Source organism: Camellia sinensis, chromosome 9, assembly GCF_055761805.1.
Source record: "Camellia sinensis isolate YWXY chromosome 9, ASM5576180v1, whole genome shotgun sequence".
NCBI lineage: Eukaryota > Viridiplantae > Streptophyta > Magnoliopsida > Ericales > Theaceae > Camellia > Camellia sinensis.
The window spans coordinates 155,092,211-155,108,042 of NC_138969.1; the positions used below are offsets into that span (position 1 = coordinate 155,092,211).

The following is a 15,832-nucleotide window of genomic DNA, read 5'->3' on the forward strand; positions in this document are numbered from 1 at the left end:
GGATCAAGATTTTTGTTTAACAAAATAAACGTTTTTTACACCAATTTATTGTCCCTAAAGTAAATTTAGTAGCGACATTTTTAAAATTTTATTGATAATATTTTTTTTTAAAATTTTTCGAAATGACCCTTGTGATGATAGGATTTTTTTTTTTTTTTTTTTTTTGTCCAATAAAATTTTCACTTTTGAAGACAAAAGTTTAATTCTTAGAACTCTTATATATTGTAATGTATAGGGCAAAATTCACTATATCCCATTGTAATTTGGCCTCAGAGTATTTTACTCTCCTATAATTCAAATCAATCATGCTAGAGGCCTCGAAATTTCGAGGCTCAAATGCCTTGAATCATTTTTTTTTTTTTAAAGGGTGGTTATGTGTAGGGTGTGGTAAAAAACTAGACATCCCGCACCAACTCAGCCTGTGTGGTTTGATAAGGTGAGTGAGTTGGGTTGGACTAGTTTGGTGATAAAATTGACTGATTAATTAGGCTCCTGGTTAAAATTTGTTAATTTCATACAGTTTTATACGAGTCCCTACCATATTTTTATTTCAAATTAGAAAGACTCAAGAGGAAATTGAAATCATTTGAAATAAAAATATAGTAGGGACTCGTACAAAACTAAGTAACAAATTTTAACTAGTAGCCTAACTGATTAGTCAATTTTATCCCCAAACTAGTCCAACCCAAGTCATTCACCTTATTAAGCCACACAGGCTAAGTTTGTGCGGGATGTAGGAATGACAACGGGACGGGCCGGGACGGAGTTGGGGATTTCAGTCCCTGTCCCCGATCCTCAAAGGTAGAAAATTTCCCGTCCTCATCCCCGATCTCCGGCGGGGAACCTATCAGCCCCCCACCCCAGCCCCCTAATGGGGATCGGGTTTCCCCGACCTCGAAAAATCCCCGTATAAAAACAACATCATCAACAACATCAATAACAACATCATCAACATCAACATCAACATCATCAATATCATTTGTGTATCTGAGTAGAGAGAGAGAGAGATCTGCTGTGGCGGAGTGAATTGACGCCGGAGTATGGAGGTTCAGCGACTCTAGCATTGCGGCAGTAACAGTGGCGCGAGGAAGAGGTGATCGTCGCTGCGGAAAGAAGAGAGAGAGTGATTCGGTGCTTCGGTACTCTCTCTCTCTCTGCTCGCCTATGCTCTCTCTCTCTCTCTCTCTCTCTCTACTCTCTTTCTCTCTCGCTGATTCGGTACTCTCTCTCTGCTCTTTGCTCGCTAATTCGATGGCTAGCGGGGTATATTTATATATATGAATAGATATAGATGTATATATGTAATTTTAGTTCAAGGAGAAACGGGATCGGGGCTGAAAAACGTATCACCATCCTCGGCCTGTTGGGGGTATTTTCGGGAAAAATCGTTCTAATCGGGGTCGGGGTTTGGGTCCCTATTGGGCTAGGTTCAAATTGCCATCCCTAAAGGGATATCTAGTTTTTTAGCACACTCTTACACATAACCACCCTTGCAAAAAAAAAAAAAAAAAAAAAAAAAAAAAAAAAAAAAAAAAAATTGAGACCTCAAGCATTTTTCAATTCAAATATAGTTGGAGAATCCCCTTATAATTTTGGACTAAATTTCAAAGCTAACTCTGTTAAAAGGAAAAAATTACCTAAATACCCCTACGTATATTCTCTCTCTCTCTTCTCTAATACGTATAATTTTATATCTTAATAACATATTTAACAAATTAAATCATGAATTAAACTAAACACCCTAATTTATTACCATAAAAATTACCTTAAACTAATTTTTACATGGGGTACTTATGTGTAGGTCCTAATAAGTGAACTTATTGTTTAATAGGTCTTATGAAAAAAATTTGTTATAAAAAAAAGGTCACTAATTGTAAGTTTTAGCAATAATTAGTTTTAATTTTTAATTTCTTATTTAATAACATTTTAAAATAAACATATATATATATATATATATAACAAATTAAATCATAAATTAAACTAAACACCCTAATTTATTATCATAAAATTACATTATTTAATCACATTTTAAATTAAAATTATACGTATATATATATATATTTATTTATTTAACAAATTAAATCATAAATTAACCTAAATACCTTAATTTATTAACATAAAATTACCTTAATTTAATTTTTAATTTTTAACTTGATTTATTGTTTAATAACATTTTAAATTATCAATATGTATATAATCTACTTATTAATTTTTATCCCAATTTCTCATTTAATAACATTTTAAATTAAATTAAATTATTGATGGAAGATGACAATTAGGATTAGTGTTTTGTTAGGATTAAGATTTAAATTGAAGAATAAAATTGAATACGAGGGTATTTTTGACATTTGATTTAATTTTTGACTTTGACTTACAACTTTTGCATTGCCCACTCTCAATTTGGGAGAGTGTGGCACACAGTCTATTATCTTTAATAGAAAAAAACTAACCGTAGCACTCTAGTCTAAAATCACTTGGGAGTTCTCCGCCTATATTTGAAACATAAAAAGGTAAAGTGCTCGGAAGCCAAACTATTAGAGAGTAAAGTGATTTTTGTCCTAATAAATATATATATACACAACTAATACATGATATCATAGCCTTACAAGTAATATTATTAAGATTTTATCTCCCTGTTGAGGGTTTTATGCCCTCTCATGTTTTCCAACAATATTATTTGTTAGGCTTATTTATTTTGATAATTTATTTAATTATGTTTTAATTTATTTGAAAGAAAAAATAGAATCCAAAATTTATTTTGATGATTTATTTAATTATATTTTAATTTATTTGAAAAAGAAAAATAGAATCAAAATTTATTTTGATGATTTATTTGAAAGAGAAAAATAGAATCAAAATTTATTTTGTCCCATTATTTCTCACCTAAACCTTTATCCTAAATGTTGTTAGAATGTATTTAATATTTGATTAAATCAGGAGTTCAAACAGCCCAAAACAAAGGTTCAAACAGCCCAGCACAGCAGCAAGTCAAAAGGTTCAAGTGAAAAATATTCAAATTTGCAATGATGGAGCGGAAGATATTCAAATTAGTAATGATGGAGTACAACGACTATAGACGGCTATAAATTCAAATGAATACAACGGCTATAAACAGTTATAAGTTTTATTATAAATACCAAAGCCTCTAATGTAAACAAGTTACAAGAAAAATCAAAAAATATTATTTGATCTATAATCACACACATCTATTCTCTGAATAATTCTCTGAGAAGTGTTCTTTAATTTTTGTTTACATCCTCTCTCAGAAATTATACACTGAGCCTTATAGCATTAAACTCATCTTTCCTGTGTGAGATTTACAGAAAAATCAAAACTTGATTTTATATATCTATCTTTGAGAGATATTTATTGTAAGCTTTCTTTGCAAGCAAAAATACCATTTCATCTTATAAAAGTGTTGCAAACACTGTATTCTTGAAATCTTGAGAGTGATTGTGAATCACCTAAGATTTGCAAGGGTTTGGGCTTGTGAAGTGTATGTAAAATCCATAGAGGATTGCTCCATTTATAAAGAGGTTGCTAGCAGCCCTGTGAAACTAGAAGATAGTGAAAAATTTCAAGTGAAGCTTGAGGAGTGGATGTAGGCTTGGTTGAAGCCAAACCACTATAAATCTGTTTGTCTCCTCTTCCCTAATCTCTTTACTTTCCTACTATTGTTATAGCTATCTAATATTCATGTGTTAATCATTTGATTTACCCTATATGTTAGTTATACTTCATTGTTATTTTTGCTTGATCATTTATTGTTAAGTTCATCATTATGCTTGTTAATAATTTGTTATACTAGTAGTCAATTTTATTGGGGTATTATTAATTTTAATTTGTAAAAACCTAATTCACCCCTCTTAGATTGCTTTTTGGGTAACATTATTAGATCAATCTAATTGTTTTTCATGCATGATTTACGTCATAAGGGGTAACTACTTACTTAGTGGCTAAAAGCTTGGCTTACTAATCTTGAGTTTATGAGTTCAAGTTTGAGGACATACGTTTTGCACATTTATGTCAAAAATTAAATATGTATCCAATCTAACTTCTCGTAAACACCCATTAATAGATACTAACTAGGCGTTATTTTTGCTTCTTTAATTTTTCTACGTATATAGATCTAAAAGATAAACGAACTTGATCATCAACATATCACATGAACCTAAATGCATGCCTGCACTGAAAGGTGAGAGAAACTCATTTTCTTTTTTGAAATTAATGAGAAAATGATAAATAGCAAAAAATTCTAATTTTACATTAAAAAACCAAAAAAAAAAACTTAATAAAAATAATGTAACAATGACATTTTTATAATTAAGAATTATCTTGACGAAAATTTGTGTTAAAAAGAAACGTTCTAATTTAGCCATCACAATTGCAAAAAAATCAATATAGATTTTCCGTTTACTCAAGTGTCTTTGCAAATGGTTAAAGAGACTAGTGAAATCAATAAATATAAGGATTAGAATATAGTTTATAAATCTAGCCTACACCCTAAGGCCATGTTTGTTTGGGCGGACTGGATTAGCATTCCCATGACTAATAGTCCTAGGATTACGAATCCGTTGGATTATGTATCCTATCTTAACTAATAGTCAAGTTTAAAATAATTAGTTCGTACTTCAATTGTTTAACCAAACATCGGATTAATAATTTTATTGGACTATTAGTCAAATCCTAAGCTCATGTCCATCCAAACAAACATGGCCTAAGAGTGTAGAGAATGAAAGCTACTAAGCAGAAATTACAAGAAGTGATGAATTATACAAATATAAATTAAAATAATACTACAAGCGTCACCCATCTCTCAATCTCATATGTGAAAGATGGGTGATAACCTCTGAGTTCGATGTTCGTTGGTTGTCATTGTAACTTATAAATTGGCAAGTAAAATTTTCAATTTGATTATTGTTGTTGAAAAAAATTAGAAAATAAGAGACAATAGAAAAAAGTTATTTTTGTTTGTTTAGCATTCAAGTACAATTTATATATCTAGCTTACTTTTAAGGGATGAAAAAAGAGAGCTGCTAAGTGAGAATTGTAATAAGTGACAATACTCTCACTTTTGGTAATAATTAATCCCAATAAGTAACTGTTACGATTAGTCCACCAATGTAATAAAGGTGGATCCCATACAGGTATTTTATTGGGGTATACATGTATTTGAGTTTGGATAATACAGTCCAAAATCTATTATGAAACTTAATATGTGTAAGATTTGGTTATCTAATTGTATGGAACTAGAATTCTCATAGGTAGACTATTATAAATAAGCATGTGGACTATAAGGTTTCTTTGCGAGAGATTGATAGATTGAGATGAGGGAAAAAATAGAGATGTAAGGGGTATGAGAAAAAATACCGTGTGGACACCAAGTGAGCAAGGGCTCAACTACCCTTGAGCATGAGTTTCGAGTAATGGTGTGAGTTTTGAGTATTTTTTTGCCAACTCACGTGTATTATTTATTTTATTCATAGTATAAGTTCTTTTTCTCGTGGATGTAGGCAATTTTTGTATGAGTATTTTTTATCTTTGTTGTTGTATGGGTATGCTTCCATTGGCATTGGTGGGATGTAGTATAAATCCCAACAAGTGGTATTAGAGATAAATGTTACCGATCCTATGTGTGGTTGGTAGGGCTACAAACAAGCCGAGCCGAGCAGAGCCGAGCTGAGCTTTAATATGTTTGAGTTTGTTTATTAAGATTTTAACAAACTCGAGCTCGAGTTCAATAAAAATTTAGCGAACCGAGCTCCAGCCAAATTGGCTTAAACTTGACTCAAGCTCAAGCCTGTTCACGAGCCTTAACAAGTCAAAAAGTTTATAAATTCATACTTGCATATGAGACTAAAGTTACAATTAAAAGTTGATTATACAATTATATATACAATATATATGTATATATAAACATTCTAAAAAAAAAAAGTCAATATTTTATTAAAATAATAATATCTACTATCACTATTATATAAATGTACTATCTATAGTTAACTATTATTTCAATTTATATTTTTTAAATATATAAATAACATATTTATCTTATTTTTTATATATATATTTTTATATTATTTAATATATAAATAATAATTATTAAATGAGTCAGCTAACGAGCCGATCTTACGAGCTGAGTTTTAGAATGTTTGGGCTTGTTTATTAAAAATTTAACAAGCTCGTGCTCAAAGTCGAACGCAAAAAAAATTTAACGAACTGAGTTCAAACGAACTATTACCGAGCCAAGCTCGAGCCTGTTCACGAACGGTTTTGTTCATTTGCAACCCTAGTGGTTGGTAGAGGGTGCGGTTATTGCACATGGAGAACTCGCATAAAAGAGAAAGAAATCCCAGTGGTATAGGAAAAAAAATGTTCAAATCTGGTGAAGACTTCCGCAAGAAGAAACATAACAAAAAAATTCATGGCGAAAGTGGATCTCAAGGTTTTTGGGGTAACGGTTTCACCAGTGCAGTTAGAATTTTTAGATTCTAAAAGGTTTAAAGGGATTGAATAGATTCAAGGGCGATCAAGGATGATTGCATGTGATCTAGGTGATCTAGGAATAATCTAGTTCAATTAATGGTGGAAGACCAATCACTGATGGACAGTTGGTTGGCAACTTGTATAGGCTCGTAGAGTATGTTGTGATAATAGAGGAACTACTGGCAAGCATTACACGAGTACTATGAGTTGTGGGTGAACAGTGGTGAGTGAGAATTGTAAGGATATTTGGTGACTACCAAGAGGAAGATGAACAAGGTGTTAGATGTTCACAAAATGAAGCTTCAGGCATAGAAGTTGAGACGATTTCGAGACAAAAAGGCATACGCCAAGAGAGGACGCGGGTCTCTTTTCTATGAAAGTTGTGGTTTGTAGTAGTGGAGACACTTCAGGGAGGTACGGCGGATCTTATCGGCTCAAGCATGAGGACAAAGAAAACCACGAAGAACACGTTTGAGCACACTATTGCATGAGGTGCAAATAATGTGGGCATTTGGTTCAAGGTTGTGCAACATCTTCTAGTTAAAGGTGAAGTGTATCACGCAAATTAGGACATCTAGGTTAGAGGATATATATAACATTTACCCCCACATAGGTGAAGAGGATGATTGTTAGGATTAGTCCACCCATCTAATGGAGGTGGGTCCTAAATAGTTATTATGTTGGTTTATACATTTATTTGGATTAGGATACTAGAGTCCAGAATCTACTAGGAAACTGTAGGATTTGATTACCTAATTGTATGGAACTAGGATTTTCATAGGTAGGCTATTATAAATACTTATGTGGACTATATGATTTCTCTGAAAGAGATTGAGAGATTGAGATGAGGGAAAAAATAGAGATATAAGGGGTGAGGAAAAAATACTGTGTATGCACCAGATGAGCAACGACTCAACTATTATTGAGCATGGGATTCAAGTAGTAATGTGGGTTTTGAGTATTTTTTGGTCATCTCACATATATTATCTATTTTATTTATAGTGGAAGTTTTCTCTCCAGTGGGTATAGGCAATTTGGGCTGAACTACGTAAATCTGTGTGTGATTATTTTTTCTTTTTGTTGTGTGTGTAGGTGTGCTTCCCTACTTGTTGGGATTTATGCCATATCCCACCAAGGCAAACTGAAGCACACCCACACATACAACAAAGAGAAAAAAATAATCACACACAGATTTATATAGTTCGGCCCTAATTGTCTATGTCCACGGGAGAGAGAGTTTTCATTATGAATAAAATAGAGAATACATGTTAGATGGCCAAAAAAAACTAAAAATCCACACGGGTCTGGATTGTTATTACATTCTTGTAGAATGTAACATTGTCTCCTTCAATACGTACTCCTCCATACATTGCTCGAATGAAGTTGCACCCGATAATCATCTGAATTCTTCCTCCAAGTTTAAATGGGAAACTGTATGTATAAGGGATTCGAAACCAATTGTCCCCTATATACATCTTTCCACCCTTTAATTTCTTGTTGGCCTTTGACTTTGAATTTATACCGTTGAACTCAACAGTATAAGTATTTTCTTCCAAGGCTTCTTCTGGGACGGAGTCAGCATCTACGACGCAAGTGGTTGCTCCTGTATCGAGGATTGCGCGTAGTTGGATTCGTTGTACTCCTGGAACCTCCAGTTCCACGGTGAGATTGTAAAGCATGTTCTTCTTCTTTTCCTTGAATTCTTCTCCTGCAATTACTTCATCAAGGGCAAGAATCTTTTCTGAAGGACCTTCTTCAAAGTGAACATGAGCTTCAGCTTCTCTTTCCAACTCCTGAATTTCTTCTTCTTTGTATTTTCCCTTCATTCTTAGTTCCCGTTCATCATCCTGAAGCTTAATTATTAACTTGAACTGATTGTCAGGCCATAATCAGTTTCTTTAATAAAACAGTAGATCATAAACCATCACGATCCAAAACAGGTTGAAGCACTTGAAGGAAGAATCCGAGCTTTGGAAGCCCAGAAGTCTCCAGCACTTGGAAGGGTGGGGAGGAATCTGCAAATGGAAGCTAGCTGCTAAAGATCCACGATCAACGGAGCAGATTTGCGCATATGCCAGTGGAATCTGCATATGCCAGCTAGCTGCTAGCTTCCATTTGCAGATTCCTCCCCACCCTTCCAAATATGATTATCTTGTCAAATACAATGCTCCCAGCCACTACTCTGGAAGAAGTTTTGAAGAAGAGATTCCTGAGTCGTAGGTGAACCTATCTTCAATTTGCTGCATGAGAGACTGGTATCGTACAGCGATTCGGAGATTATGTAGCCGCTCAACGTGCAGATCCAGTTCATTATGATACAAATGATAATGAAATTATGCAATCTGACGATGACGCTCAATCTAATTAATTCCTTTTTCAAGTTTCTCTATCTTCTCACCAAGTTGTAGGACTGTAGCTTCTAAGGACTGAATTTGAATTTGTTGACTTCTAAATTCTTTCAGGTTAACTTTGCTTGAGAGGCAGACACGATCGTAAATTACAGCAATATTATGAGCTAGTTCTTTAGTTGATGGCTTTTCAGTTGAGGCAAGATCAAGGTAGTTCAGGCGTGAAGTTCCTGATTTATCATACCATTCTCTAATGTTTTGTTCCCATATATTTGTCATAGCATTCCTACTGGTCTGAGTAAGAATATATTAACTAGTCTGAGCTATCTAGATTACCAATTTACCAAAAGGAAGCGCTATAGACTATATTTAAATCTCAAGGTCCATTGCCGTCTACATTGATGATATCCTGGTTTTCTCTCCAGATGAAAGGACGCATGTGAAGCACATAATTTCTAAAGGCAGTATAATCCTTGAAGTTAAGATTTAAGTAAAAGACACAGGCCCTATATCTGGCAGAGAGGAGTAAGTCCAGTGAAACCCTGTGGTGAACGAGAAATTGAAGCACTTGAAGGAAGAATCCGAGCTTTGGAAGCCCAGAAGTCTCCAGCACTTTCAACCGACGATCTTGTTGCAAAAATCGCAAAACTCTCACTCGGACCAAAGGAGAAGCCAAAGGAAGGGAAGGGACTTCTCAGAGTTCATCGTGATCCAAACAAGTTGCTACAAGACGAGCTTGATAAACTTAGGCTTAAGAATTCATAATGGCCTCAACATCCAGGACAAGGACGGTGACCCTGCCAAGAGTTACCAACCAACCTCGGCCAACAACAGCAACACCTGGAGCACCACTATTTGAAGATCAGATCAGAGAGTATCGTCAGGACCAACGACGAAACTATGTTTTGCAAAGAAGAGCAAGAAACGCACTTCAACGACTAAGGGGACGTCCTTCACCATCAAATACCTTAGAGCAGCAGCTCTCTCCTGAAGTGCAGTTACAATTGTCTATGGCGGAACGAGCAAATATAGCACCAGCCGAGGTGTTATACAGAACTAGACGAGATGATGCTCATCATCGAGTTTATGTTCACAGATCAGAAGAAGCCGTCCTTTGCGTAGGAGAAACGCAAGTTGAAAGGCCCTTCATCCAGGAAGAAAGTTATGAAGAACTACGAAGGAGCCATATGCAGTACATCCACCTCGGAGTTGTTCAAATCCGACTTCAAGTCCTACATCGGATAGAACAGGGGAATCTTGCTGTTCTAGTTCTCCGAGACACAAGATGGACGGGAGATCAAGCGACCTTCGCATTTATGGAAGTTGATCTTACACGAGGAATACAGATGGTCTACATAGTTCCTAATACTATGATGACTATTGGGGATTTCTACAATCATGTGCAGATCGTGATTCAGACAAGGGGATATGAGAATTGGCAAGGAGGTGAAGCCAACTTATTGATTACTCATGCGTCCTTTCATCTGGAGAAAAAACCAGGATATCATCAATGTAGACGGCAATGTAATCTTCAGTGCCCTTGAAGCATAAATCCATTTTCCTCTGAAAGACTGCTGGAGCATTCTTCAATCCAAATGGCATCACCAGCCATTCATATAACCCAAGAGGTGTCCAGAAAGCAGTCCAATCAATTGAATCAGGGTGCATGGCAACCTGATGAAATCCACTTTTCAAGTCAAACTTGGAATAAATACGGCTATGGCCCACCTTTGCCATTATGGTATTTATACCAGGTAGACTGTATTGATCCTTGTGTGTATTATCATTTAGCCTTTTATAATTACACACCATTCGTTCCTTGCCACGTTTCTCATCTTTCGTGACGGGATCAATGTACGTACCAGAATTTACGATGAAAGCTGTGGTACGATGTCGACTTTTACTTGGTCGGATTACCTTTAATTGTAGAAGCTGATCAATATGTTTCTTGAAGCTTTCCTTCATCGCCGGAGTTATATGCTTCATTGGACGATCATTGATTGTGAAATCGGGATTCTTCAAGTCCAATTTGCAGGTAATCTGATTGTGCGACCAATACTTCATAGGGTCTTCGCCTATGATTCCACAGGTTTTGAGCTGCATCATTAATTCTTCAAATTGCTGCTCAAAATGAGGATTAATATGAGTGGAATGAAATAGCCATTCTGTTGAAGGCTCATAATAATGATCCACTGTGAAATCCTCTTCTTCTTCAAGCTCTTCCAAGAGATTCACTGATTGACGGGTCTGGATTGTTATTACATTCTTGTAGAATGTAACATTGTCTCCTTCAATACGTACTCCTCCATACATTGCTCGAATGAAGTTGCACCCGATAATCATCTGAATTCTTCCTCCAAGTTTAAATGGGAAACTGTATGTATAAGGGATTCGAAACCAATTGTCCCTTATATACATCTTTCCACCCTTTAATTTCTTGTTGGCCTTTGACTTTGAATTTATACCGTTGAACTCAACAGTATAAGTATTTTCTTCCAAAGCTTCTTCTGGGACGGAGTCAGCATCTACGACGCAAGTGGTTGCTCCTGTATCAAGGATTGCGCGTAGTTGGATTCGTTGTACTCCTGGAACCTCCAGTTCCATGGTGAGATTGTAAAGCATGTTCTTCTTCTTTTCCTTGAATTCTTCTCCTGCAATAACTTCATCAAGGGCAAGAATCTTTTCTGAAGGACCTTCTTCAAAGTGAACATGAGCTTCAGCTTCTCTTTCCAACTCCTGAATTTCTTCTTCTTTGTATTTTCCCTTCATTCTTAGTTCCCGTTCATCATCCTGAAGCTTAATTATTAACTTGAGTTCCTCAAGTTCAGTCTTGTATTGGATTGCTTCTTCCCGAAGCCTCTTCATCTCAGCTTCACACCACCGGATGTATTCTTGTTGCTCTTGTAACAATGGCTTTTGATTGTAGGGAATCGGAGCTTTCCGAGTGATGAACGTAGTGAGGTTGAAGTAATGCTTGGCACAAAGAGCACATGTCAAGGCATTACATTTGTTGCAGAAAGCCTTCGAGTATGAGGATAAATCCCTTCTACATGTAGTGCATTCTGGTCTCCTGTCTTCAGGTAATGGGTTTTGTTGATCCCATTCATGTTGACAGTGATAGATCTCAGGTGAGACTTTAACTTGAGCCCGATATCCTCCTTCCTTGCCAAGCCAATAAACATTATCAGCTTCTCGAAGCATATAAATTGTTTCTGTCAAACCTCCTCCGATTTGTTCAGTATCATCAATCCCTTCAGATACTGAATAAATTGCATCTGAGTCTTCATCTCCTGGTTCTACGGACATCACATCATAGTCTTCAGGAATACTCAGATTTTCGAACACAGCTACCCTCTTGACATTCTTCTTTTCCTTTGTGCAATCTCTGGCATAATGTCCCTCCTCTCCACATAAGTAGCATTTACAATGTTTTGACTTTTGTAAATACTTTCTCTTGTCAATTCTAACGTGAGAATTATGTGGCTTTCCTTTGTAGGTGGAACGACGCCAATTGTATTTGCACCGTGTCGTTCTGCAAATCCTTTCTTGATTCTTTCTCCGAGGTCACCTGGCATCTTCGACCAGAGTTTAGAGGATAACTCTTCTCCAATAAACAACCTTCCTGACTTTGTTGCAAGATGAAGATAATCATTTAGAAACTTAATGATATCCTTTACATCTCGGCATGAAAGTCGTTCTAGATCACGATAAGCTTCTTCTTGCATAAGAGTTGATCCTTGGTAAGGGTCTTCAAGAGTAAACACAGTTCTCATCTGAGAGATGATGTTCTGTGTACCTTCATTTCCATCGCCTATAGCAACAAGGTTAGCATATTCATCTGCATACCTCATTCGCCATTGTGTCCAGATTAACTTCTCTGTTTCTCCAAGAAGATTCTCCATAAAAAGAAGTTTATCTCGAACATCTGTAAATCCTTGGGAAGCGACATATGACCTTGTGATTGACTCCCATCTCATGAAAACATCATCGAACTTTCCAAGAGATTGTGGAATAATAAACATAGCTCCGGTCTGCTGCATTGCAGATGGCAAATTCCACATTTCATTGTTTGCTCCTCGTCGAAAATTCGATCGTATTCCTGTATAAGAAGGTCTTTCAGGAATATTGATTGAAGGACCTTGTCCTGTTGCTGGTGGGTAACCTGGGGGACCCATCATTGAATCCTGCGGAGGATTATAATGAGAGGTTACAGCTGATGATGAGGATAAAAGATAATGAGGCTGCTTCTGTTGTCTCTTCTCAATTAAAGCCTTTATCTTTGCGATCTGCGGATACTCAGTTTCTGCTTCTCTATCTGCTTCCTCCATCATAGCGATTATGTTAAGAGTTGAGTCAGATTCTTCTTCATCATGTTGATATCCCAAAGGGTCATGGTACTCCAAAGAATCGTCTGAATCATCATTTTTGTACTGCAAAGCAGCTTTCCCCGTGCTGCCAAATCCTTCGGTGCTCCTCCAGTTGCGAGCATCATGTCTTTCATCATTCCGAATGTCACAGAGATTGCGAGCATCTTTCTCCACCATTCTTGGTAAAGAAACCTTCTCAAAGATGATCTGAGCAATTCTGTCACCAGCGCGCACTTCAAATTCCTCCTGATTATGATTAAAGAGAAGGACCTTGATTTCTCCTCTGTAATCAGGGTCAATTACTCCTGCGCCAACATCGATGCCGTGTAGCAAGGCAAGCCCTGATCTTGGGGCAATTCTTCCATACATTCCACAGGGTATTTCCATGGCTAAACCCGTAGAAATTAATGTTCTTCCATAGGCTGGAATAACATACATAGCTATTGAGGTTAGATCATAACCAACAGCTCCATCGGTTGCTCGGATTGGCCTGGTTGCATGTGGCACCATCTTGATAAATTGAACAGCATCAAATCCTTCATACTCACTTATAGGATAGCAAGTTCGACAAAGTGGTTTTCCTTTCTTGTCCTTCTTTTGCTTCCGTGACTGTTGAGGAGGATAGGATGATTCAGCATCAGTATCAGTTTCTGGTGTAGGCAACATTCTTTGCCGATGCCGATGTTGTTGTGGATGCAATTCTTGTTGAGGTTGAGGTTGAAGTTGAGGTCGTGGTTTCCATTTTCTTCGTTCTGAATACGGTCTTTCTCGCCTTTCACCAACTTCCGTTCGTTGTTGGAACTCTGCATACCGCATGCTTGCTTCTTCAAGAGTTTCTTTGAAAACATTTGGTTGTTCTTCAAAGAATAGCAAGGTCTCTTCTTGTTGGTTTATGTCCTTCATGACTGGATAGTCTGTTGAGTCATCAGGATGAGGGATATATGTGGAACTATAGCCCAAAGGATAATCATCATCTTTCTTGATTCTTTCTCCGAGGTCACCTGGCATCTTCGACCAGAGTTTAGAGGATAACTCTTCTCCAATAAACAACCTTCCTGACTTTGTTGCAAGATGAAGATAATCATTTAGAAACTTAATGATATCCTTTACATCTCGGCATGAAAGTCGTTCTAGATCACGATAAGCTTCTTCTTGCATAAGAGTTGATCCTTGGTAAGGGTCTTCAAGAGTAAACACAGTTCTCATCTGACAGGTTCATAATTCAGGCATATTATTGCAAAATATCTATAATATAGTATCCCTGAAGACTATGATGTGATGTCCGTAGAACCAGGAGATGAAGACTCAGATGCAATTAACATCGGCATCGGCAAAGAATGTTGCCTACACCAGAAACTGATACTGATGCTGAATCATCCTATCCTCCTCAACAGTCACGGAAGCAAAAGAAGGACAAGAAAGGAAAACCACTTTGTCGAACTTGCTATCCTATAAGTGAGTATGAAGGATTTGATGCTGTTCAATTTATCAAGATGGTGCCACATGCAACCAGGCCAATCCGAGCAACCGATGGAGCTGTTGGTTATGATCTAACCTCAATAGCTATGTATGTTATTCCAGCCTATGGAAGAACATTAATTTCTACGGGTTTAGCCATGGAAATACCCTGTGGAATGTATGGAAGAATTGCCCCAAGATCAGGGCTTGCCTTGCTACACGGCATCGATGTTGGCGCAGGAGTAATTGACCCTGATTACAGAGGAGAAATTAAGGTCCTTCTCCTTAATCATAATCAGGAGGAATTTGAAGTGCGCGCTGGTGACAGAATTGCTCAGATCATCTTTGAGAAGGTTTCTTTACCAAGAATGGTGGAGAAAGATGCTCGCAATCTCTGTGACATTCGGAATGATGAAAGACATGATGCTCGCAACTGGAGGAGCACCGAAGGATTTGGCAGCACGGGGAAAGCTGCTTTGCAGTACAAAAATGATGATTCAGACGATTCTTTGGAGTACCATGACCCTTTGGGATATCAACATGATGAAGAAGAATCTGACTCAGCACTTAACATAATCGCTATGATGGAGGAAGCAGATAGAGAAGCAGAAACTGAGTATCCGCAGATCGCAAAGACAAAGGCTTTAATTGAGAAGAGACAACAGAAGCAGCCTCATTATCTTTTATCCTCATCATCAGCTGTAACCTCTCATTATAATCCTCCGCAGGATTCAATGATGGGTCCCCCAGGTTACTCATTCAACGAGTGCTCGCTTAAGCTGTTGAAGAATCCCTTCAATCGACTTTAGTTGTTGTTCCTCTTTGTTCCACGACTTACTTTCTAGAAAAACCTGGGTTAAGGAATTAATTCCTATTTCAAGTGTCAAGTGTAGTTTTTGGAACTTGTCTTGATGCTTGAAACTGTGAAATAAGAAACCTATTTATAGAGAAAATATCAAGGATGCATGCAATAATGCCGAGTGCACTCTTAGCCTCATCGACGCATTATTGGTGTCCTGATGATTCTCCATTGACACGACTTGTCTACCAGGATATGACAGATTCATAACTCTGGTTCACATACTTACATTGATAGATGAGCCAGATTATGACAGGTTCATAATTCAGGCATATTATTGCAAAATATCTATAATATGACAAACTGATATTATTCCA

The 15,832-nt window shown here is 36.7% G+C and overlaps 2 protein-coding genes across 2 annotated transcripts; one reads left to right on the forward strand and one right to left on the reverse strand.

The window, feature by feature from the left end:
- Positions 1–12,178: 12,178 nt before the first annotated feature.
- LOC145799839 (uncharacterized) lies at positions 12,179–14,404 on the reverse strand. The gene has a single exon (XM_082889469.1). It carries the CDS (start codon positions 14,402–14,404, stop codon positions 12,179–12,181), a length of 2,226 nt encoding a protein of 741 aa, XP_082745595.1.
- A 117-nt stretch (positions 14,405–14,521) lies between these two features.
- LOC145799840 (uncharacterized) lies at positions 14,522–15,465 on the forward strand. The gene has a single exon (XM_082889470.1). It carries the CDS (start codon positions 14,536–14,538, stop codon positions 15,463–15,465), a length of 930 nt encoding a protein of 309 aa, XP_082745596.1. The 5' UTR covers positions 14,522–14,535.
- Positions 15,466–15,832: the final 367 nt, after the last annotated feature.